At 42.5% G+C, this 24,233-nt stretch overlaps 1 protein-coding gene across 1 annotated transcript; it reads left to right on the top strand.

Annotated features, from left to right (window-relative positions):
• Window positions 1–4,665: 4,665 nt before the first annotated feature.
• LOC107295468 (LIM domain-binding protein 3) lies at window positions 4,666–21,228 on the top strand. The gene is made up of 6 exons (XM_029285888.1): window positions 4,666–5,650; window positions 10,874–11,186; window positions 14,442–14,622; window positions 17,570–17,690; window positions 19,435–19,550; window positions 20,818–21,228. The coding sequence occupies exons 1-6, from the start codon at window positions 5,425–5,427 to the stop codon at window positions 20,905–20,907; spliced, it is 1,047 nt and encodes a 348-aa protein (XP_029141721.1). The 5' UTR covers window positions 4,666–5,424; the 3' UTR covers window positions 20,908–21,228.
• The last annotated feature ends 3,005 nt before the right edge of the window (window positions 21,229–24,233 follow it).

Here is a 24,233-nt window from a genome sequence, read left to right as displayed (position 1 = left end):
CACCGGGAGAAATTAATTCACTTGTTAGCTGCCTGATTTATTACGGCAGAGCGTCAAAAACCGAGAGTGCATCTTTTAAAAAATCAGTGTATTTATCAAAGAACGGGAAACCTCATCAGCTCAAAAATTGTACACAGTACAAACGTACCTTGGAGTACTTGGAATACTGCATCCAGTTTTGGTCACCACTATGTAAAAAAGATGTTGAGACTCTAGAAAGAGTGCAGAGAAGAGCAACAAAGATGATCAGGGGACTGGAGGCCAAAGCATATAAGGAAAGGCTGCTGGAATTGGGTATGTCTAGGTTAATGAAGAGAAGGACGATGGGGGACATGATAGCAGTGTTCCAATATCTCAGGGGCTGCCACAAAGAAGAGGGAGTCAATCTATTCTCCAAAGCGCCTGAAGGCAGGACAAGAAGCAACGGATGGAAACTAACCGAAGAGAGAAGCAACCTAGAACTAAGGAGAAACTTCCTGACAGTTAGAACAATTAACCAGTGGAACAACCTGCCTCCAGAAGTGGTGAATGCTCCAACACTGGAAGTTTTTAAGAAGAGACTGGACATTGTCTGAAATGGTATAGGGTTTCCTGTCTGAGCAGGGGGTTGGACTAGATGACCTCCAAGGTCCCTTCCAACTTTATTATTATTATTATTATTATTATTATTATTATTATTATTATTATTATTATTATTATTATTATTATTATTATTATTATTATTATTATTATTTCATACACCTGTTCACAAGTGTTATTATTATTATGGAAATTCTTAACAAAATAAAAACCACAAGAGAAAATAAAGTTAACAAACAAGTGTAGAAAATAAGGGGGAAAGGAAATAGAAAGAAAAGAAAAAAGAACAGAAAAATGATAAAGAAACAGCTTCTAATCTGACTGACCGCAATTCATTTATATTTTGTTCTCTAAAGTCGCAATGTTCCATAAACGATCCTTTCTAATCTCCAAAGCTATAATTCACAAGTTCATTTTTCTTGGGTTTTTTTTTTCTTTTTCAGCAAAAAGTCTGTCAGGTGTTTCTGCTCTCCAATAAATGTAATTGTTAATCTTTCTCTAATCAAACAGGTTAATTTGCCATTTCTGCTAGCTCTGTCTTCTTCACCAGCCATTCTTCCATTATGGATACTTCAGAATCTTTCCCCTTTTTTTGCACATATAATAGCCTCACTGCAGTAATCATTTATAAAAACAAATCTTCCATGGATCTTTCCTGGCCGTGTTGTTTAAATACAAACTGCTTTACTGACCTGAAAAATTTACTGACAGAAAAATTTGCCGATATATTGCTCTGGTATATCTATCCAAATGTATGCCAGCTGAAAATGTTGGATAGGATGTTTAACATTTTACATCTCTCCTTAAAATCATAATTACATTTATGAAAGTTATTCTCCCAAATTATGTTTTGTTTTCTTGTTTGAATAGTTTTAATTTTTGTTGTTGTTTTTATGTTGTTTCCGATGTTTGATGTTGTGCGTTTAACTTTTCTAAACTTGAATTCTCCTTCTAACCTACAAAACGGAGCTGATCTCATATTTTGAGTTGTAAAAAGTTTTGTAAAACCATCTCAAGGAAACACAGATTTGGTCTGGAGACTTCTTGGTTGTCTCCCATTCATCCTACAGTTCATCTAATGCTTACGCTGCAGCCCTTTATTCCTTGTCGTCTGTTACAATCATGAAGATGTTGTTATATTTTTCTAAATTACCATCTAAAAGGAGCTTTTCTATCCCTTCTCCTCCTCCAAGACAGCCACAAGAATTTGGAAGAATTCTTTTCCTGTATTTTATCTGCAATTTATTTCTATACCCACCCAGAGTTGGTTATAAGATTGGCGACTATATAAATGTCATGAACGTATGTATGCATGTATGTATGTATGTATGTATGTATGTATGTATGTATGTATGTATGTATGTATGTATGTATGAATTTGATTGCTGGGATGCAACAAAGGATCATTGTCTTAACGATAGTATGTCTGCCATCAGTCAGTTCGTGGGTTACAAAGCTGTGTTGTTTGTTTGTTTGTTTGTTTGTTTGTTTGTTTGTTTGTTTATCAAATTTTGGTACCTTCCCCAAGTCACTCTCAGAGTTTTTGACAAACCAGTTAAGATTTGTTAGGAGAAAATTTTAAGGCAAAGTTTCTTCGGACCAATTCAACAGAGTTTAAAGCTGCCTTTTAAAATTCGGTGGATATCTTAAACCAAGCCTAACCGACACGTCAGGAAAAGAGTTAAAGCTTCTTGCAGACAAGGCAAAAGCTAATGTGATCCCAGGTTGCATTAACAGATGGATCGAATCCAGATCAGGTGAAGTACTAGTACTGCTTTATAAAGCCCTAGTAAGACCATACTTAGAATACTGCATCTAGTTTTGGTCACCCCAATACAACAGAGATGGTTGAAATTTTTAAAAGAGTTCAGAGAAGAGCAGAGAAGTTGATTAGGGGCCTAACCGTTGCAAGAGCTATCTCCCAGTCTAGTTAAAAGAAGAACTAGGGATGATATGATAAAAGTATTCCAGTATTTGGGGGGCTGCCACAAAGAAAAGGGGGCCAACTTATTTTCCAAAGCGCCTGAAGGCAAGACAAGAAGCAACGGATGGAAACTCATCAAGGAGAGAAGCAACCTAGAACTAAGGAGAAACTTCCCAACAGTGAGAACAATTAATCCATGGAAGCGCTTGCCTTCAGAAATTTCAGGTGCTCTTGTGGCTTTTAAGAAGAGACTGGACAGCCATTTGTCTGAAATGGCCTCCTACTTGAACAGGGGGTTGGACTAGATGACCTCCAAGATCCTTTCTAACTCAGTTACTGTTACTGTTACTAACTCCATTAGGTTTGTTTTTAATGGAGCCCACGTTACCTGTCCCATTGTGTAACCAAAATAATGAATTTCAGCCCTTCCGTGTGTCTTCCCTTCTTCACAAATCTTGTTTGTCGTTAGCAACGCTATGCCTCCGTCAAGGCTGATTTTACTTTTCTGCATTTAAAAAAAAAAACTGTCTTCTTTTTTTTTTTTTAGCTTCCACCATCAAGCTTCGACTTCCGTCGCCTACCAGTCCCAGAAGAGGTATCTCACTCAAAGCTTCTCGCTTTTCATTTGACCGCTGATCATTAGTACAGCATTCATGCACTCCTTACCTGCTGCGGCTTCGTTTCTCTGACAACTAATAGTTTCCAAACTTAATTCTTGCTTGCCCCGCAGTCACATCATCGCCCTGCTTTGAGTCTTTCCGAGCTGGCCTGACAAAGCACCGTCAGCTCCTTCCACATCTCTAATTTTCTCCCGTTGGAATTTAGATGGATCTCTTTTTTTTTTTTTTTTTTTTTTACAGCCCAGCTCAGATCTTTTATTAATGAAGGACTGTGCTGTTTTCTCTCTTTCAGGAACCTCTGCATTTTCACCCTGAGACATTCTAATCTGCCCTTCCTGTTTTACTGTCTGCTTCTCAAAGTTCATTGTGTATATATATATATACACTCTGTGTGTGTGTGTGTGTGTGTGTGTGTGTGTGTATCTATATATCTATATCCAGTGCTTTTTTTCTTAAAAAAAAAAAAAAAAAGGTGCCGGAACTCACACACGTCATACAACCCGCCTTGCCTACCCTATAAGGTTCCATCCAAAAAAGGTGCCGGAACTCCGTTCTGGGCGTTCTATGAGAAAAAAAGCCCTGTGTATATCTGTATCTGTATCTGTATCTGTATCTGTATCTGTGTATCTGTATCTGTATCTGTATCTGTATCTGTATCTGTATCTAGATATAGATATAGATATAGATATAGATATAGATATAGATATAGATATAGATATAGATATAGATATAGATATAGATATAGATATAGATATAGATTACTGTGTGCGTATATATATATACTGTGTGCGTATATATATACTGTGTGCATATATATATACTGTGTGTGTATATATAGATATATAGATATAGATATAGATATAGATATATAGACATAGACATAGATCTTTGGTTATTCGGGTTTTCTCCCACGTAAAATAACCAAAGACCTACATACAAACACCCGCGAAAACCTCAGAAAATAGACATAGATATAGATATATAGACAGACATAGACATAGACATAGATAGACATAGACATAGACATAGACATAGATATATAGACATAGATATAGTAGGAAACAAGATGTGAGCACCAGGAGGTTGTAAAACAGTTAAAAGTTTTAATAAAACATTAAAAACCTTTAAAAGAATATTAAAAAGGACCTAGCTTTCGTTGGATCCTACCAACATCGTCAGGGTAAAGAATAACTCAATGGGAGAAACCATTTATAGGCCAGCCAACGCCTGCGCCCGGGCCCTAGATCTCGTGAGTCACTCGTTTGTCTTCAGTGTTATTTTTAAACATAGATATAGATATATAGACATAGACATAGATATAGATATATAGACATACAGTAGATATAGATATATAGACATAGACATAGACATAGATATAGACAGGGCTTTTTTTGTCATAGAACGCCCAGAACGGAGTTCCGGCACCTTTTTTGGATGGAACCTTGTAGGGTAGGCAAGGCGGGTTGTATGACATGTGTGAGTTCCGGCACCTTTTTTTTTTTTTTTTTTTTTTTTACAAAAAAAGCACTGGATATAGATACACACACAAACAGTGTACATTATTCATCTATTTTCACCATATATATCACCTTGAAAGAGTATTTACAACTAAATTCTTGGCCTGAGATTCTAGAAAGAATTCTAGAAAGATCTAAACCCAGGGTCTCCCAGGCTAGGCCCAAACCATCTCTTGATGCTTCAGGCTTTGGATGGGTCTCCTGGCCTTCAGCCAATCGGCTTCCTCTACAATGGAAGAAAAGCAACTTCCAAAGACGATGACTCTGACACCAGGTCCTCTTTTTTTCCTGGATGTGAAACAATAGCATCCTCAGTCTTGGCAAAAGCGGGGACATCAGCCCTTCAACAAGAAGCTGGAACAGTTGGGATGTCTTCTTAAGACCAAAAGGCTGCTAGATCTAGAACGTTTTCCCTCCACTGGTCATCCTGTCGAAGGACATTTTTAGAAGATTCCTCTTGGTGTATCCACTATATTGCTCTCTCCCGCGCACACCAGATTTCTTTCCATGGGAATCAAGGCCAGGATAAGACCACCAGGGTTGTCTTCTCTGATCTCTGAAAACTCACCCTCTTAACCAAATAACCTTGGAGCTGGTTTTGCGGATGTGCACTCTACAAAATAGGCTAACAGTGCCCTAAGCGTTTGATTTCTCCTTTTTGAAAGTTTTCCCTGTTCTTTCCGATAAAAAAAAATGGAAAGTGCGTATTAACTGTGTTAGGCTTCTAGGTGGTAGCATCTCTCTGCTTTCTTCTGGAGCTTCCAAGGAAGAGTTGTCGCCTTGTATGGGGGGGACCCTCATTCTCCAGCTGTTTGTTCTGTCTTCTGACGAATGCGTGATCTGCTTTGGTTTCAGAGGCCAAGCCTACAGCTCAGCTGTAGCTCCCCATGGCCCAACGCCTTACACAGGCTACAGTGAAGCCCCAGTGCCTGCTCCGAAGCCAAGGGTTGTAACCACTGCCAGCATAAAGCCCTCGGTCTATCAGCCAGGTAAGGGGATTTTCCTTCACCGCATTCAGTAATGCTCATTAACAACAAGGACAACAACAAAAAGCTTTCAGAAGAAGAAAGCATAGTTACTCCTTGCTTAAATTAACAACTACTCATTTGGCAACCATTCAAAGTTACAGTGGTGTTTTTTAAAAAGTGACTTCTGAACAATTCTCGAATTTACCACCATTGCAGCATCCCCATGTCATGTCCCAGAGGTGCTTTTTCACGAGGCAACTGATCCGTAAGATTATGTGGGACACTACACATCCTCTTCACGACCTGTTTTCCTTGTTACCTTCTGGGAGGAGGGGGCTCCGTGGTATCCTTAGTAGAACATCTGGATTCAGCCATAGTTTCATTCCATACAGCATTAACCTTGTGAACTCTCAAGCTTCCTCCTTCCGTTATGTATTCAAGATGGACAGTATTTAACATTTATTTGCTACGTATACGTAGGGAAGTGGGTCTATACATATGTTGTTCATAGTATGTTTAGGTGTGTGTCATGTATGTGTTTCAGTTTGCATTAACCTTGTGAACTCTCAAGCTTCCTCCTTCCGTTATGTATTCAAGATGGACAGTATTTAATATTTATTTGTTGTGTATATATAGGGGTGTGGGTCTATACATATGTTGTGTATAGTATGTTTTAGGTGTGTGTCATGTATGTGTTTCACTTTGAGAGCAGGCAACTAAATTTCATTTTTGATGTGTGCCGTTGTGCCCACAATAAAAAAAATGACAATAAAGGTTATCTTATCTTATCTTACTTTCTTTTTACTCTTTGAAGACGTTTTGCTTCTCATCCAAGAAGCTTCTTCAGCTCTGACTGGATGATGGGGAAATGGAAAGATTTATACTCCTTGCAGATAGCTGGTCATTTGCATTATTTTAGCAAGTTATTGGTGCCACCTGGAGGCTTATATGTGTCATCAGGATATAAGATAAGCCTCCAGGTGGTATCAACGACTCTCTAAAAGAAGGCAAATGACCAGCTGTCTGCAAGGAGTATAAATCCTTCCATTCTCCAACCATCCAGTCAGAGCTGAAGAAGCTTCTTGGATGAGAAGCGAAACGTCTTCAAAGAGAAAAAAGGAAGTCCAGTTGCCTCATGAAAAAGCACCTTTGGGACAACCCTGACCTGGATGACTGAGAATCTCTGTAGACATCCCCATGTCCTACAATCATGGGCAACTATTGCTCCTTTACGATGCTCATAGCATCCTGTGTCATATGATTTGCTATTTATCACCCTCCCAGCCAGCGTCTGACGAACAAAGTCAGTTGGGAGGCCATCAGCAAGTTGCAGTCATGTGATGTCTCACTGAATAACAACAAGGAACTCAGTTAACAATCATGAGAAATGTGTCATAAAATTGGGTGCGGTCACTTAACAACCGGGCTTCTTAACAATGAATTTTCCAGTCCTTATTGTAGTTGCAAATCAAGGTCTACCTCTATGTTAATTCCCCCCCCTTCGATTGGATGGATGGCTCGTTGTTGTTTTTTGAATAAACTGCAGAAAGCTTTTTTTAGATATACTTTTATATATTATAAAGTTGAAGTTTCCTTAAAGTTAAGATCCATTTCTTTTTTTATATACATGTAAACAAGTTTTATTGGTTTTTTAATTTTACATCAAAGTGCTCAAGAAACACCGTGGTGATGGGATAATCAATCATCCAGAAACAAAATCAGACCTATATAACTCAAATTAATTCATTAAAGGATCCCTCTCTATTTCCCTCAAATAGTGTAACATATTTAGGTTAATCCATTTCTACATGAAATTCAATCAATCAAAACAATCATCAATAGCATTACATCGATGTAAATTCCAATCCTGTTTTAAAGCTTAACTAATTTACAATTACCATATTCCAATTTAATCTTAAATAAACACATTATTAGCACTTCGGGTATCCCTTCTAAAAAAACGCATAATATTCCGACAGTAACATTCTAATATTTCCAGATATATTCTATTTCTTAAGCTACTAAATCATTAATTAGTACCATTTCTTCTCTTATCACGAATCTCTTGTTCTTCTTCTATTACAAAATCATTATTCTACTTAAAATAAAAATATTACTCTACCCTATTTTAAATGTATAATCTATCAATCAATCTATTTCTATATTTGAAAAAAAGTCATTTCAGCCCATTAGATTACATTTAAATCTCATCCAAATCAGCAAAAGTTAAGATCCATTTCTGATAACTTCATGAAGATGCGTGTGGTTTCCATGGGAACAATGCAGGAATTTTTGCTAGTGCCCTCAGCTAGAAAGTCTTTTTATGTCCCAATCTGGCACACGTATCTCAGATTTTCTGGTGATAGCGTGCTAACTTTTTCTTCAGTCAGCCAAGATCAGCCCTGACCTGGTTTATAACTGAAATTGAGCCGTGAGATCCTGGGGTCCAAAAAAACAGAAAAAGATTCTGGAATCTGGTTTAATCTTGCCCTGGAATGAGGGAAAATGTGACGAGTGGACAGCTCTGTCTGCCAGCATTTCCTGGCACCAAGAGAAGGATGCTACACCTCTGAAGAGGACAGAGCTTTATAAAACAACAGCCACGGGCATCCATTCATTTCTCATTAACCTAACAAGCTGCTTTCCTGTATAAACACAGTTGGGAAAATTCTGCATTCCGCCACTGAAGTCAGGACGCAGCCTTAGCACTTGCTGAAAACAACTTCACGCCCTCCTTTTTCTGGAGATAAACCAGAAGCATAGTCCTAATTTGCAGGATTCCAGTTCTCCAAAATTGTCAGCAGATGGCATGATATTCTAGGTTTCACCCCCACAATTGCCTCTATGTCTTGAGAATAAGCTCTTTCTGTTCCTAACAAGCAGAAAGGCCAGTCCAGATGTCTACAAGCATCTGTATGGTACATTCCTTTCATTATGATGGTGTCCCAGAAGAAGACTTAAGCCTTTCCATGTTCTATAGAAGTCCTCACCAGAATAAAACAACAGAATCCAGATATGGTGGGATGAGCTTCACTTAACAATTAGGATATTACTTTTTTGAATGCTGTATTCTCTTAGTCGTTCATTGTTTTTTTTTACTGTCTGAAATTCAGCCACACACCTAGGAAAGTACAGGTGTATCTGCCGTCTTTCTTCTTGAGATGCTCAAGATTATTTATTTCTATATCGTTTTCACCAAGATAAAGATACCAAAGCAACTGGAACATTCGAGCTAGCGTTCTGATTAAACAGCAAGATATTTGCCTCCAAAACTTTGAGTGACTTCATCTAAGACATCAGGAACTTGGGAGCAAGGAAAGGCCTCCATTTATAGATTTTTAAAGTTTTTTTTTTTTAATATATTTGTACGAAGGAATGAGGCCTTGGGCTAAGGTGGGAATGGAACGAGGCACTGGAGCTGGTATGAAGGAACGGAACAAAGCTAAACCGGAAATTAAAAGAAAGTTTTCCTTTAAACATAAAACAGAAGGAAGACTAGAGAAAGGCAGCGTTCCAAAATTTATTATTAAAAGCTATAACAGGCAGTCCAGGATTAGTTTGCAAATTCTCTTGTCTGTTGGAGCTGATGAAGTCTAGAAAGCTGGGTCTGATTTTTGAGTCCAGCTTTCTGCTTACTACTGAATTTGCCACACAATCTCTACTTCATTTCACTAGGGAAGAATCAGTCATTTTCATAAAACATGGGTCTACTTAACCATTAGCCAAAGGGAGCCTCCATGTTCAGGGTGTCATGGTTCCAACAGATGAAACTCTTCAAAGAACTTCGAGACATACCTTAGAGAACGTACATAGTCCAAGCCAAAATCTGACTTCCCCTCCCCTAAGCACGTAGTATCAAAGCACAATTCCCTCCTCTAACTAACGTTCATAAATCACATTCTCCAATTAGTTTGAAATGTTGGCTTTCCCACCAGTTCTTCATCCCGCCATGTCTTATCATCTCTTATTACAAAAAAACCTTGGTTCCCACCCTTATACAGTGTTGTTATGTCTAACTAAACTCCCATGCACATTCCTCCTCCTCCTCCCCACCCCAGTATCATCTAATTCTAACTCTAAGAGTAAAACATAAAATAGAGGAAAATGGCTGCATCTCCATCTGTTGTCAAAGCAAGAACATCCGATGTTAGCAGCGTTGACACAGGGGCTATGTTGTATCCAACTTCCAGCATGTAATGGAAGAGCGTTAGTCCTTTCAAGGTAGATCTAGTTAGGAAACCAGAGATATGAATGCTAATATTACGTTGATCTTCATGAGAACTACGGAAGATCAAGTCAGAGGTGCTTTCTCAGTTCTAGGCCGGACTCAAATTTCTTTTATCGGTTGTCTTTGTTATAGTTCTTCCTTCTGTTCCTTGAGGTTATTCCCTTTGCCCATTACATTAGGCCACCTCTTTGGATGCAGGTAATCCTCGACTTACGATCATAACTGAGCTCAAACCTTTTGCTAAGTGAGACATTTGTTAAGTGGGTTTTGCCCTTTCTGAACTCCCGCCGTTGTTAACTCAGTAACTCGGTTGTTAAGCGAATCCGGCTTCCCCATTGACTTTGCTTGTCAGACGGTTGCAAAAGGGGGGGGTCACGTGACCCCAGGACACTGCAACCATCATAAATATGAACCAGTTGCCCAGCGTCTCAATATTGATCACATGACCACGGGAATCCTGCAACCGTCGTGTGAAAAATAGTCATCGGTCACTTTTTTCAGTGCCGTTGTAACTTTGAACGGTCACTAAACAAGCTGTTGTAAGTTGAGGACCACCTGTACTACATCATTCTCTCAGGGTAGACAAAAGTGCAACGTTAACCACTGAAATCAGCGAAGGTTAGCAGCCAAACAAAGACAACCGATAAAAGAAATTTGAGTCCGGCCTAGAACTGAGAAAGCACCTCTGACTTGATCTTCCGTAGTTCTCATGAAGATCAACATAATATTAGCATTCATATCTCTGGTTTCCTAACTAGATCTACCTTGAGTGGGCCCTGGAGGTGGTGAGTGGCCCTGCCAGCAGGCGGGGCAGGGGATGGGGGTGGAGCAGGGGCGGGACCAGTTTTGGGGCACTCAATCTCTAAAAGGTTCGCCATCACTGTCTTAGGTCTACCCTAGCATCAAATTTTGAAAGCAGACTAAGCCGCATTAAGATTATCTGAGGCTGCTCAGGTATGAAGGAGAAGGCCCTGATACATATGGCAGTTTGCAGAAATAAAAATGCGGGTTATTAAATGCAAATTTCTCATTTGCAGCCGCTCCAGCCCCTGCCCCACCATCGGTGTCCACACATACCTATATTCCAAGCCAAGCCGAGCCTGCAAGCCGTCCCCCCTGGGTGACAGATGACTCCTTCTCCCAGAAGTTTGCCCCTGGGAAAAGCACCACCACCGTCACCAAGCACGTTCTGCCGAAGGGTGCTCCAGTGCCTCCATCTTCTGCCCCGCCTCCCTCCATTCCTGCGTCCGTCCAGGCTCCTGCTATCGCCCGGGGAACAATCCAAAGAGCAGAACGCTGCCCTGCCAGCAGCCGAGCTCCGCTCTGTGGACATTGTAACAGCATCATCAGGTATGTCCCTTGCATTCTTCCGTGGAAAGGAATCCTAGGGGAGTGCAGTTACATTTATGCCGGAGGCGAAAGATGGTGGGCCATCTGTAGGAGAAAAGCAGACAGAGCTGGTGGGGGCGGAGTTAAACGTACCATCAGTTTAGAGTCCTCACATCGCTGTGAGAAATTCAAGTCCAGCCACCTTGAATTCCATTGGCCCTTACCTAGCACAATTTAGTGGTGACCATTAGTTATCTAGAATCTTTTGTATAGGCTTGAGCAATAAATCTTTCTGTGCTGCAGCTTAACCTATGATCCTGATTAATTTTTTTTTCACCTGACACCTAGAGAAAAGCTTATCTTTTGTGTACAGTGTCTACTTGTATCATTCAGCAGAAAACTCTGGAAAGCAGAAACTCTGTTCAGGTCACATCCTAGATTCATGGTGGACACTGAAGATGGTTAACATAGTTTTTTCCCAATCTGATCCCTGCTAAGATCCATCTCCAACCAGTAGGGCTAATGATGTCCAACACAGCTGGTGGGATCCAGTTTGGAGAAACAAAAATGTTACTAGTGGTCGTACAGTTCTCTGTCATACATTCTCTTTCAGGTAGGAGGAAATGAATGAGTTCAGGGGTTCCTAGAAGAATGGAAGTTATTACAACGATTTACATCTTGAGGCTGTATATAATCTCCAAAAACAATGTTCTGCTCCTGCTGTAAATAGAACATTATCAGATTTTATGTTTTAAATCAGCAAAGACTCCTGTACTTGATTATTGATTTTTTTTAAAGTTTTATTAGTGAAACAAAAAAGACTACACCAAGGTTAGTACAATAAAGAAACTACATAGTGATTGAAAGAAATAAAACATAAAGGAAAAAAAGTGAGGAAAAATGAAAAGAGGATCTATACGACATCAAAATAAAGTGAATTCAATTGTTAAAACTTATTACATCTAGACCAGGGGTGTCAAACTGCCGGCCCGTGAGCCAGACGCATCATCCCAAAACCATGCCCACCCCATTGCCGGCAATGGAGAAAAAGCTCTGATACGTCACGTGATGTCATGTGACGTCGCGAGTTTGACATGCCTGATCTAGACCATATAAACACATATGGCTCCATCTTCTCAATTCTGATGATCAACTAAACTTCATCGTAATTGTTAGCATCTGGTCTCTTCTCTTCCCTTCCCTTCCCTTCCCTTCCTGCCTTCCCTTCCCTCCCTCACCTCACCTCCCCTCTGTCCTCTCCTTTCTCCCTCTCTCCTGTGCTCTCCTTCTCTCTTCTCCTCTCCTCTCTTATTCCTTGACAGAGACTTAAAACCAAGATGTTTTGTTTCTCTTCTCCTCTTCTCTTCTCTTCTCTTCTCTCCTCTTCTCTTCTCTTCCCTTCCCTCCTTCCCTCCCCTTCCCTCCCTCCCTCCCCTCCCTCCCCTCCCCTCCCCTCCCTTCCTTCCTCTCCTCTCCTCTCCTCTCCTCTCCTCTCCTGCCGTCTCCCCTCTCGTCTCTTCTCTTATTCCTTGACAGAGACTTAAAACCAAGATGTTTTTTTCCCAAGCTCCCTTCTCACAGAGTTCTTTTTAGCAAGATTTGTTGAGAAGAAATGGATGGAATTCCAAGAATGTCAGCAACTGAAAACTGTTTCCTGCTTACAACCAATGTACCCCCGTGTGCCTCAAGGAGAAGGCTTTCTGAATCTCTTCCCAACAGCATCCTGAGATGGTGAGGAGGTGGACATTTTCATCCCCTCCCTGCTGTCTGCAAAACCATCTCCTGGATCTGTATCAGTCTGGGAACCAACTCCCACAGGCAACCTCTTTTACAGCCATTGTGGCTGCCTATTGGTCACCCTGGAGAAGCAGGCCACAATTTGCACCCTACACAGAACAGATCAGACGATACCTCTGGGATACTCCTTAAGGCAGTAATGTTTCCTGGAATCACACATTTTGCAGCACAGTTGCAACACAATCCAAAGAACAGACTCCCGGTCAGGGAAAGTCCTCGACTTACGACCGGTTGGGTAGTCCTCGACTTACGACCGGTTTAGTCCTCGTCTTACGACCGGTTTAGTCCTCGACTTACGACCAGCTGGGGGGTCGCGGCATTAAAAAGGTTGAGAACCACTGCTCCAAAGCACCAGAGGGCAGGACAAGAAACAATGGTTGGAAACTGATCAAGGAGAGAAGCAACCTGGAATTAAGGAGAAACTTCCTGACAGTGAGGACAATCAACCAGTGGAACAGTTTGCCTCCAAAAATCATGGGCACTCCATCACTGGAGATTTTTAAGAAGAGGCTAGAGAGTCACTTGTCTGAGATGGTATAGGTTCTCCTGCTTGAGCTGGACTAGAAGACCTCCAAGGTCCCTTCCAGCTCTATTCTATTCTTATTCTATTCTATTCTATTCTATTCTATTCACAGTGTTGGAGCATTCACAACTTCTGGAGGCAGGTTGTTCCACTGATTAATTGTTCTCACAAGGTATCTTGGAGGTCATCTAGTCCAACCCCCTGCTCAGGCAGGAAACCCTACATCATTTCAGACAAATGGCTGTCCAGTCTCTTCTTAAAAACTTCCAGTGTTGGCGCATTCACCGCTTCTAGAGGCAGGTTGTTCCACTGATTAATTGTTCTCACTGTCAGGAAGTTTCTCCTTAGTTCTAGGTTGCTTCTCTCCTTGACCAGTTTCCATCCATGGCTTCTTGTCCTGCCTTCAGGTGCTTTGGAGAACAGGTTGACTCCCTCTTCTTTGGGGCAGCCCCTGAGATACTGGAAGACTGCTCTCGTGTCCCCCCTCGTCCTTCTCTTCATTAACCTAGACATACCCAATTCCAGCAACCGTTCCTTATGTGTTTTAGCCTCCAGTCTCCTGATCATCTTTGTTGCTTTCCTTTACACTCTTTCTAGAGTCTCAACATCTTTTTTATATCGTCATAAGAGTCAATGGAATTCAAGAGGGTTTGGATCTGGATTTTTGTGGGAATGTAATGACTCTCAGCCGATGACGCACTCAACTCTGTCTCCCCAGCTCTACCTGCTCTTCCCCTACACACATTAGTATGAATGACATGGCATTTTATACTTTTGATCGCGGAATCTAGCTCAAAAAGCTTTGAACTGGTTAGTCTTTATGGAGGTTTTTCCAGGTGTTTTTATACTAATTCCTAGGAATCGTTGGAACAGACCCAGGTGAGCAAGGGATAGAAAAAACCAGGGATAGAAGAGCAATATGTCTTTGAATGTGTTTGTTTGATTCATCCTTACAGAGGGCCCTTCTTGGTAGCCATGGGTCGCTCTTGGCACCCTGAGGAATTCAACTGTGCTTATTGCAAGACCTCCCTGGCTGATGTGGGCTTTGTGGAGGAACAGAACAGCGTCTACTGTGAGCACTGCTACGAACAGTTCTTTGCTCCGACCTGTGCCAGGTGCCACACCAAGATCATGGGGGTAAGTCCACAAGCAAACTTGGAGGAATCCTGGTCAAATCATGTCTAGGAGGAGAGCCAAGCTACCAGATATGGCAGTGGTGGCGAACCTATGGCACGGGTGCCCAGAGGCGGCACGCAGAGCCCTCTCTGTGGGCGCACGCGCGCCGTCGCCCCAGTCCTAGGCCTTCAGCTGGGTTTTATAAAACCTTTTCGCTTTAGGCCTCCGCCGCCACGTGCAAAAAAAAAAAAAAGGTTCAATCAATCAGTCAATTTCAACTTCTCGCGGGAAAAAAAAAGATCTCGCAAAGTTGGAATTGATTGGTTGAACTTTTTAGTCCCACCCAGTCTGCCGTTACCACCACAGCCACGCCCACCCAATGGGCCACGCCCACCCAATTGGCCACACTCACCCAATGGGCCACACCCAGCCAATGGGCCACGCCCAGCCAATGGGCCACGCCCACCCGGCATCCGACAATGCATAAGTGGGTTTTGGGTTGCAGTTTGGGCACTCGGTCTCTAAAAGGTTCGCCATCACCGAGATATGTGCTGCAAGAATTGGAATGACCTTCAGAGTAGTCAAGAGGTAAAGAGTAGTGAAGAGGTCAAGAAAACTCTAGTGCTCTGCTACTGTGTAATGGTCATCTACCCTCTTGAAACCCAGATCTGGTGACTCTTCGGTTGTAAAATTTCAGTTACAGTGGGCACCAGAAGGTCCCTGAAGTCTCATCACCTCCATCAGTCCATAAACATGGGCCATACCTGTTAGGAAAGGCAGAAGAATAGACTGTGGCTTAGAAATGGGAAAAAAAACTCTGCTGCTCACCAATTGGGATTCAAGGCAGATCTTGGCTTCCATCTGCTGTGAGATACGGAGCACAGACTGTCCCTTTTCCTGTATCGACTTTCCCATAAACTAAGCAGGATGACCTGCAGATTTAACCTAAACTGATTGTCTAGATCGCTATGCAAACACTCGTTCAAGTTAATTAGACTTATTAACTGTGACTCACCAGCGAGACATCTCGTTAAGGTGGAATGATCATAGGGTTTTGTCGAGAGTATGTGAGGAAAAAGGGAATGTCAGATTAAATTAGGTAACACTTTGGAAACTAGGAATTTTAAAAATGTAGAGAGAGAAGAGACCTCGTAAACAAATTGCTCAATAGGTAATTAGAGGTGGTCAGCAAAGTCCTGTACACAAATTATCCCGGTCCTCACTTTTCCCTGGTCGTTTGAATCAGCCTACTTCGATGTGGTGCGTTTAAATGACCAACACCTCCACAATTTGACATTTCTGTGTTTTAAACAGACATTTATGGGATGATCGGAAATGCATAACACAGTGCTGTGTTTCCAGTTTCCAGTTTTCTCCCATGGGGGATATCACTCCCCAATATCCTTTAGATTAAAACATCCAGCTGAAGCACACTCTTTAAAAGTTGAAATAAAGTCACATCACCTTCCTCTTCTTCCTAATGCTTTCCTGAAGTGCTTGACTATACAGGCAGTCCTTCACTCACCACCATTTGTTTAGTGCCATTTAAAGTTACAATGGCACTGAAAAAAAGTGACTTATGACTGTATTTTCACACTTACGACCGTTGCGGTATTCCCATGATCGTGGGATCAAAATTTGAATGCTTGGCAACTGGCTCATATTTATGATGGTTGCAGCATCCTGGGGTAATGTGATCACCTTTTGTGACCTTCTGACAAGCAAACCAATGGAGAAGTCAAATTCAATCGATCAATCAGAGCTGGAAGGGACCTTGGAGGTCTTCTAGTCCAGCCCCCTGCTCAAACAGGAGAACCTATACCATTTCAGACAAGTGATTGTCTAGTCCAGGGGTAGGGAACCTTGGCTCTTTTATGACTTGTGGACTTCAATACCGAGAATTCCTGAACCAGCCATGCTGATGACTCAAGAATTCTGGGAGTTGAAGTCCACAAGTCATAAAAGAGCCAAGGTTCCCTACCCTTGGTCTAGTCTCTTCTTAAAAACCTCCAGTGATGGAGCACCCACAACTTCTGAAGGCAGCTTCTGTTCCACTGGTTAATTGTCCTCGCTGTTAGGAAGTTTCTCCTTAGTTCCAGGTTGCTTCTCTCCTTGGTTAGTTTCCATCCGTTGCTTCTTGTCTTGCCTTGTTAACAAATGCAGTGATTCCCTTAAGAACTGTGGCAAGAAAGGTCACAAAATGGACAAAACCCACTTAGCAATTATCTCGCTTCGCAACCAAAATGTCGGGCTCAGTTGTGGTTGTAAGACAAGGACCACCTGAAATCTCAATGAACCGTAGACAGCTCAGCTGCTTCACTGGGCATGATAAAAGTTGATGTCCACCATATCTGAAGGACATCTTGTGATGCCCTACTACAGTGATGGCGAACCTTTTAGAGACCGAATGCCCCAAAACTGGCCCCACCCCCTGCTCCACCCCCTGCCGCACCCTGCTCTGCCCCCATCCCCCGCCTCGCCTGCCCACAGGACCACTCACTGCCTCCAGGGCCCACCACAGATCACCCAGGCAGCCCAGCAGTGCTATGGCGGCCACACCCTTTGCCCGCCCCCCAACTGCATGATGGGGTGTGAGGGCAGAGTCTTGTCTATGCTGCCTGGCTGCCATGTTCTTGGCTGCGCTGCTCCATGTGGGCCACGCTTGGGGGCGACTCTCCTTCAGGAGGGCTGCTGGAGAGGAGGGGTTCACGGGAAGAGGCAAGGCTGGGGCAACGGCATGTGCCCACAGAGAGGGCTCCGAGTGCTGCCTCTGACACCCGTGCCATAGGTTCGCCACCACTGCCCTACTACAACGACCGACAGGAATTCCACCTGAGTTGCTGAGATATTATTTTGTCTTGATCACTGAGTGAGTTAGTTGGGATAAGAGCTAGCCTTCCCCGTGTTCCTTTCCCCCCCAAAGGAGGACATTTTTTGGCAAAATCACCCACCTCTCTTTCTCTTCCAGGAAGTGATGCATGCATTGAGGCAAACGTGGCATACCACTTGCTTCGTCTGCGCTGCCTGTCGGAAACCGTTTGGAAACAGCCTCTTCCACATGGAGGATGGAGAGCCCTACTGTGAGAAAGGTGCTGCAAGGTTCCTTGATCCGTTGATAGCCTTGGATCTTTCCAGAGAAAGAACCCTGTGTTTGGAAGCCCCCTCCTTTTTCTACCGCTTTCGTTCATGCTTGCTTCTTGCCAGCCTTTGCCAGGTGGTCTTCCTGTTCGGCCATGTTCTGTTAGGGATGACTTCAAAAACGCAAATCTGCATCCTGCTTTAATCTCCTCTTTTTCTTCTTTTGCTCGTTCCCTTTCCCGAATTTTTGCAAGACTGTGGGAAGTCAGCCCCCCCCAGAGAAGGAAATATTAAAAAGGCAGGAAAATATATTTCCTCAAAGGATCTTAAAGAGGCAGAAAAGCATGCCCAATTTTCTTAATAGCCCCAAATCTCCCTCCCCCAAGCAGAAACCAGCTGTATAGAAATGCAGATGTAAACCATTCAGGAAGATTGAAGTTAAAAGATTAAGAAGTCATCTAAAATCTACATACCCCACCCAGACTCTAAGACAGGACATAATAGGATTAACACAGAGATATCGAAGGGCACACTCAGACTCAGGTCAAAGTTCATGCCACAGGAACAACTCCAAACAAAAGGCTCCAGAGGGTATAAAAACCCACTCCCTACATGTGCTCCTTCCTTGTCTTTTCTGCCAGGGCCATCTTTCTGTCTGGCTCTCCTCTTCAATAAACTGCAACCTTCTTTCTAAAGCAGTCGCCATGTTTATTCCCAGCTTGGACTGAACCACAATGAAGACTTTTCTTTCAACAGGACTTTGAGCTTTTTTTTTTTTTTTGAGGTCCTCTTTGGTTTGCGGCGACTTTTAAAAGCAACTGCTAGTTTGAGTTCACAGTCCTAACATAGATACTTTCCAGGAGCACAGTGTGAAGTAGAGGAAACTTTGATTCCCAGAAACTAATTTGACGTGGCCGTGCAATTTGCTTGACAGTAATATGCCACTCTCTTACTCCTGCCATTTTTTTTTCAACTTCTTTAGATTCAGTCCCGACATTTCCTCCAAGACTCAATCTTGTTTGGGGTCTTTTTTTATTTATTTGTTTTTGTTTTTGCAAACAGCCGATCGGCTTCCATCTGCTTGGGCATTCCTAAGGAGATAAAGAGATAAAAAGGGGGAAAAAAATAAGGATATTTGGGTAAGGAAAAAAAAAAGATCCTTCAGTTAAAAATCAAAGCGTCCCAAATCTGGAGATTTAAAAAAAAAGTAATTATTGCTCTAGCATCGCTGATATTTGGTGCAGAGGAAGAAGCTTATAATACATAATATTCATTTTATAAATGGTTGCATTCGCAGCCTGGGCTCTGGCATTGCTTCATGTCAGAATGCCTCAGTTGATCATGTTTAGTCTTGCCCTCCTTCCCACGAATTCCCCGTGCAACCTTATTTGCTTTCATAGTTGCGAAATGCTCTAAGGCTGGTCCCCCCTTGTCGTCTGTAAGACAGTAGGATTCGAAACTAGTTCTTCCTGCTCCTAGTCTAATGCTCCAAATATTGTGCCACACCAGGGGAGTCAACCCATTTCAAACACCATTCTCACAAAGCTGAAGAGGAAGAGAAGCAAAAATAAACCCGCAATTTTGCATCTCATCAAAGAAGGCATTAAAAAAATCCACTGTTGTCTTTTTGTTCCCAAAACTAAATGTGCATGTCTATGACATCACCGGAAATCAAGAAAGGAGTTAATATATTTCTCCTAGTACTCTTTATGTTGTAAACCTCATTTTTTTTCTCTTTGGTGTGCATTCTTCTAGACTACGTTGCCTTGTTCAGTACCAAATGTCACGGATGCGACTTCCCCGTTGAAGCTGGAGACAAGTTCATTGAAGCCCTTGGTCACACCTGGCATGATACGTGCTTCATTTGCGCTGTAGGTATCTTCCCAAGGCTGGTGGGTGGGTCACAACATGTCACACATGAACATAGATACCCGAGAGAGGGTCTAGGGCAGGGGTGTCAAACTCAATTTTATTGAGGGCCGCATCAGCATTGTGGTTTCCCTTGGGGGGGGGCGGATGGGTGTGGCCAGTGTGGGTGTGGCCTACTGGGTGGGCGTGGATGGAGTGAGGTGGGTGTGGTTTCGGCAGGCAGCGGGGCGCTCTCCTCACAGCGCCGAGAGGTTGAGCCGGGCGGTACGAAGCTCGCCAGCTTTGCACATTGCTGCCTGCTGAAACTGGGCAGGCTGGGGGCTAGGCAGCATTGCACTTCTCATCAGATTCACACCACCTGGCTCAGCTCGTGGCACTGTGAGGAGAGCGCCCCTCTGCCTGCCAAAATGTCTCCCCTGGAGCCCATCAAGCTGGATATGTGAAGTAGGCGAGGGTCATTTGCTGGCCACTTCCAGGTGATGGTGCATTTCTTCATTCCTCACAAAGGGTGACACCTCCCCAGCATGCACCCAGGGGGCGGGGGCGACGTGGCAGGGGCTGGTTCCTCACTGTTTCCAGACAGCCTTGTGGAGCTAAGACTGAATGTGTTTCAGCATAGATGGCCACCACAAAATTGTACATTGGCTCCCAGCTGGCCTGGGCCAGGGCCAAGGAAACAGGGGTCATTCCATCATTGTTTCCAGGATGGCTTTGCAGGCCACATGAAACCACTTCAGGGGCAGCATCCGGCCCCCGGGCCTTGTGTTTGACATGTCTGGTCTAAGGGCCCTCTAAAGGTGTTATACTAAAACAAACACCTTGTGTAGGCATGGCCAACCTGTTAGGGACAAGCGATCATATTAGATGTTCTTCAAACCACGAAGAAGAAACCATTCTGGTTTCTGGTTCTTCTTTGGAAGCTCACAGGAGGTAGATCTGCATCATCTTCAGACCTCAGTTTGGTAGACCATTTTAGAAAGAAACAACTGACTGCCTCAAAACCCAAATTGTTTCGTGTGTTGAATATCAAGGATGTTCCTTGAGGCAAGTCAGCCATTTCCTAAAGAAACTGAATGAAGGAATCGTATCAACCATGCGTGCAAATCTCTCTCTTTCTCTCATTGCTTGAATCAGTAACGGGGGGCTCAGCACATCTTACGTTAGATAGCTCTAAGTTTGCCGATTCTGCTGAACAGACTGAAATGTAGGGACTCAGAATCCCATCCGCTTTGACGCAATTCCCCGTCTTCCTGTGTCTTTCGTTTGCAGGTCTGCCATGTCAATTTGGAAGGTCAACCGTTTTATTCGAAGAAAGATAAACCTCTATGCAAGAAGCACGCCCACGCCATCAACGTCTAAAGAAAGATCTGGAAGGGAATCACGAAGTAAAAAAAAAAGTGTGGAGGTTGATTCAACAAATTAAATATAGATCACTGTGGATTTTTGAGGATAGGGAAGGGAAAGGGGAGGTCACAAAATTATGGACACTTTGAATTATGCTTTTGTATGTGCAGATCTGTTTCTGGCACACAAAAGGGTGAACAAAATATTCGTAGCTTCACAGCCAACCTGGAAATGCAAATGCTTGAGCAAAATGAACAAAATAAGGGGGCAGTTTCTATGTAAGCATATTGACTAGGGTAGCCTTAGCGTAGGAGAACCCATTAGTGTTAAAAAAAAGAAAAGAAATAGAATCCTTTCTTAGTATTAGAACACAGCTCAAAAGTGCCAAATTATCCAACGTAACTTAGAGTCCATTGTGATGAGTCAATGAAGTATTCCTCACCAAGGCAACAGAAATATATTCCATTGTTATATGTCGTGACTCTTCTTCACATTACTTAGATGTGGCATAACTTTTAGGTGAAAAAGAAAATTGTAGGCTAGATAGAATTAGCTAAAAAGCATGCCATGGACTGACCCAATCAAAGCTTGAATCCAAACACAACTTAAAAAAAAAAACCCTCTGGTAATTGTTGCTAATTACCAGGTTTTCTTGTATATAGGTGTGGTTTTCCTGGATTAAAAAAAAATGTGCTTTTTCCAAGCTGGTAAACTTTGGGGATAATATCAGCCCCATCCTGAATCTTCTCATCAAGGACACAGTTGTGGCAATTGTGAATGGCTCTTCCTAAGTCTCATTCATAGATTGGCTACATCCCCCGAGAGTAGAACGGTTAAAAAAGTGATTTTCAAAGGACTCTGGAGGTGTGTGGACCTTGAGATTCTGATCGTTGGTAGGGAAGTTGGGCAAAATGATGAGAAGGGTTGCATGGAAGAGTAAAGAGTTAACTCAGAGTATCAGTTGTCCTCCATCTGCCATTGTGGAAGGAAGGAGAAAGTGTCGGGTTGTAGGTTCACCGGGGCATGGTCACCCCATTATTAAGCCAACTGACCAAGAGGGAAACACTCATGTAAGAAATTTCTCCAAGGATGAGGCCCTCCAGTTTGGTTGAGATGACTTGCAACTGGTAGTAGAAGCTGTAGTCTTTGGCTATCTGGAAGTCAACTCTTCGTTTTCCATTTCTGACTCTTTGCCAACTGTTGGAGGACAATAATCCATCACCAACACTTCTTTTGAGTTCTTGAAAGCTCTTACTCATAATAGCAGTAATAGGGAAGGGGGTAATTTGTTTTTGTCGATGGTTAGGGAAAGCTACCTTATAATTGTAGCTACAAAAAGATAAAGAGACCAATTGGGGGTGGGGGATAGCCAGATGATTATTATTATTTTTAATTTCCTTGCTTTCAAGAATGTGACATTTCGTTTGGTGAAATCTGGTGCCATTCACCGGACAGGCCTTGAATGAGAGACTTGCAATTCTTTAAAGACGGCGTCTCTAAAGTGTGGTTGTGTTTGCTGCTACAGGGAAAACCTTGAGTAGTTTTCCTTTTTCTTTTTTTTTAAAAAAAAGTTTTTGAACAAATGCTATTTAGGATTTGTGCAAGTATTTACTTTTTGAAGCTTTTGTCCTTTTGTGATGGGCAGCCTGTATTTATTCTGGCTAGCATTTGGGTATTTAATCCTTGAGCATCAGGTAATTGTTTATATGTTGAAGCCACTGGCTTATATCTGCTCAGATAAGCATCCTAAATTTAGACACAGAAGAAGTCGCTTTCTGTCAACAGTGTTAAGCACTCATTTCAACGGACAACACTGTCATAAAGAAAAAACCGTTTACACTAGTAGAATATGTTCCAGTGTGGAAGCTTATTATTTCTTATTTAAAATCATGTACAATATTTATTATTCATTTGGAAAAAAAAAACAAGAGGGAAGAAGAAGAAGCAGTTTGATTTTCATAATGTTTGCTGTTTGCCTGGAATCCCTGCCTTACCCAGGCTAAAGGCTAAAATAAAAGCTGTATTATAACCAAGGCTGCTTCTCCAAATTCTATGCTTTATTATTTATCCCTTTTGGATTCTGTAGAAGAACAAAATATGCTTTATCGATGCGCTGGCATTAACTGGATTTTAAAATGCTTAACCAGAATTGAGCCCAGTCCCTCATTGCTTGCCTTTTGGCAAAGAATGGAACACACCGTACAATATTTATTTTTCTGCATATAACTTTTTTTTTCCCAGTCCCTGCCTTGGAGAGTTAAGCAAATCTGACCTCTTGTTTATGCATATCTGTAGCACTTTAATCCTTGCTTATCTTGTCAATGTAACAAGGAAGGCACAAACATGTCGTTCAGAATTATTCTTAACAGAATCTGCAGAATTTCGGTCAAACGTTTTATTTATTTGTTTTTACATTTCCAAGCTAGTAACCTAGTGCAAAATGCCGGCAATAGCACAGCTCCCTATAATCTGAGGAGTCAACAAAGTACAGAGATAGATTCTGATTCAAATAATCTTCAGCTGGTTAAGTCCACCAGTAACTCCAAGAGGCAATTCCATTTACGGGGTCCAGCAAAAGGATAGTCAGCTATGGATGGCGAGCTTCCCGCACGAAGATAGCACAACATTATTTATTGAAAACATCCCTGCATGGCATTAAGCCATAAAAGGGATCAGCTTTAGTTTAATACCTCTCGTGGTGGGAACCTACTCATTGTGGTTATTCCGTTCTGACGTATTCACCAGACCATAGTTAAAGAGCAATGGCATAGCACAGCATTGGATCCATCCATCAACACATTTTAGGGACTGTTCTGATGCTGTAGATGCGGTATGGTTATTATCTCCTCTGGGGTAGGCCTACTGCTAATATCTAGATCAGTGGTTCTCAACCTGTGGGTCGGGACCCCATTTGGGGTCGATCGACCATTTCACGGGGGTCGCCAAGCAAGGCTGTCCGCCATTTTTTTTGTCTGCCATTTGTTTTGTCCGCCATTTTTCCCCCTTTTCCGGTGGGTGCCTTACCTCCCTTGGGCTGGGCCAGCTGGTGGTCGGCCTGCTCCGTCTCTGCCGCTTGCCAGCTACGCCTCGGCCAGCGCAGGGGGCGGAACCACACATGCGCGGCGCTCCTGGGCAGGGAAAGTCCTCGACTTACAACCGGTTGGGTAGTCCTCGACTTACGACCGGTTTAGTCCTTGAATTACGACCGGTTTAGTCCTCGACTTACGACCGGTTGGGGTCGCGGCATTAAAAAGGTTGAGAACCACTGCTTTAAGGGGCAAGCACTCCAAAACAGTATTCTCTTAACTTGAACAGTTTCTAAGCACCGTTGTAAAGAAAGG

The sequence above is a fragment of the Protobothrops mucrosquamatus genome, unplaced genomic scaffold (genome assembly GCF_001527695.2).
Source record: "Protobothrops mucrosquamatus isolate PMUCROS unplaced genomic scaffold, P.Mucros_1.0 scaffold_195, whole genome shotgun sequence".
Taxonomy (NCBI): domain Eukaryota; kingdom Metazoa; phylum Chordata; class Lepidosauria; order Squamata; family Viperidae; genus Protobothrops; species Protobothrops mucrosquamatus.
This window is presented reverse-complemented; position numbering and strand designations above follow the sequence as displayed.

Excerpts from the sequence above, each read along its gene's own strand:
- LOC107295468 (XM_029285888.1), top strand. The coding sequence starts at position 5,425 with ATGGGGGGGACCCTCATTCTCCAGCTGTTTGTTCTGTCTTCTGACGAA. Across the intron at positions 11,187-14,441 it reads CATTGTAACAGCATCATCAG|AGGGCCCTTCTTGGTAGCCA; the intron begins GTATGTCCCTTG and ends TCATCCTTACAG. Across the intron at positions 17,691-19,434 it reads AGAGCCCTACTGTGAGAAAG|ACTACGTTGCCTTGTTCAGT; the intron begins GTGCTGCAAGGT and ends GCATTCTTCTAG.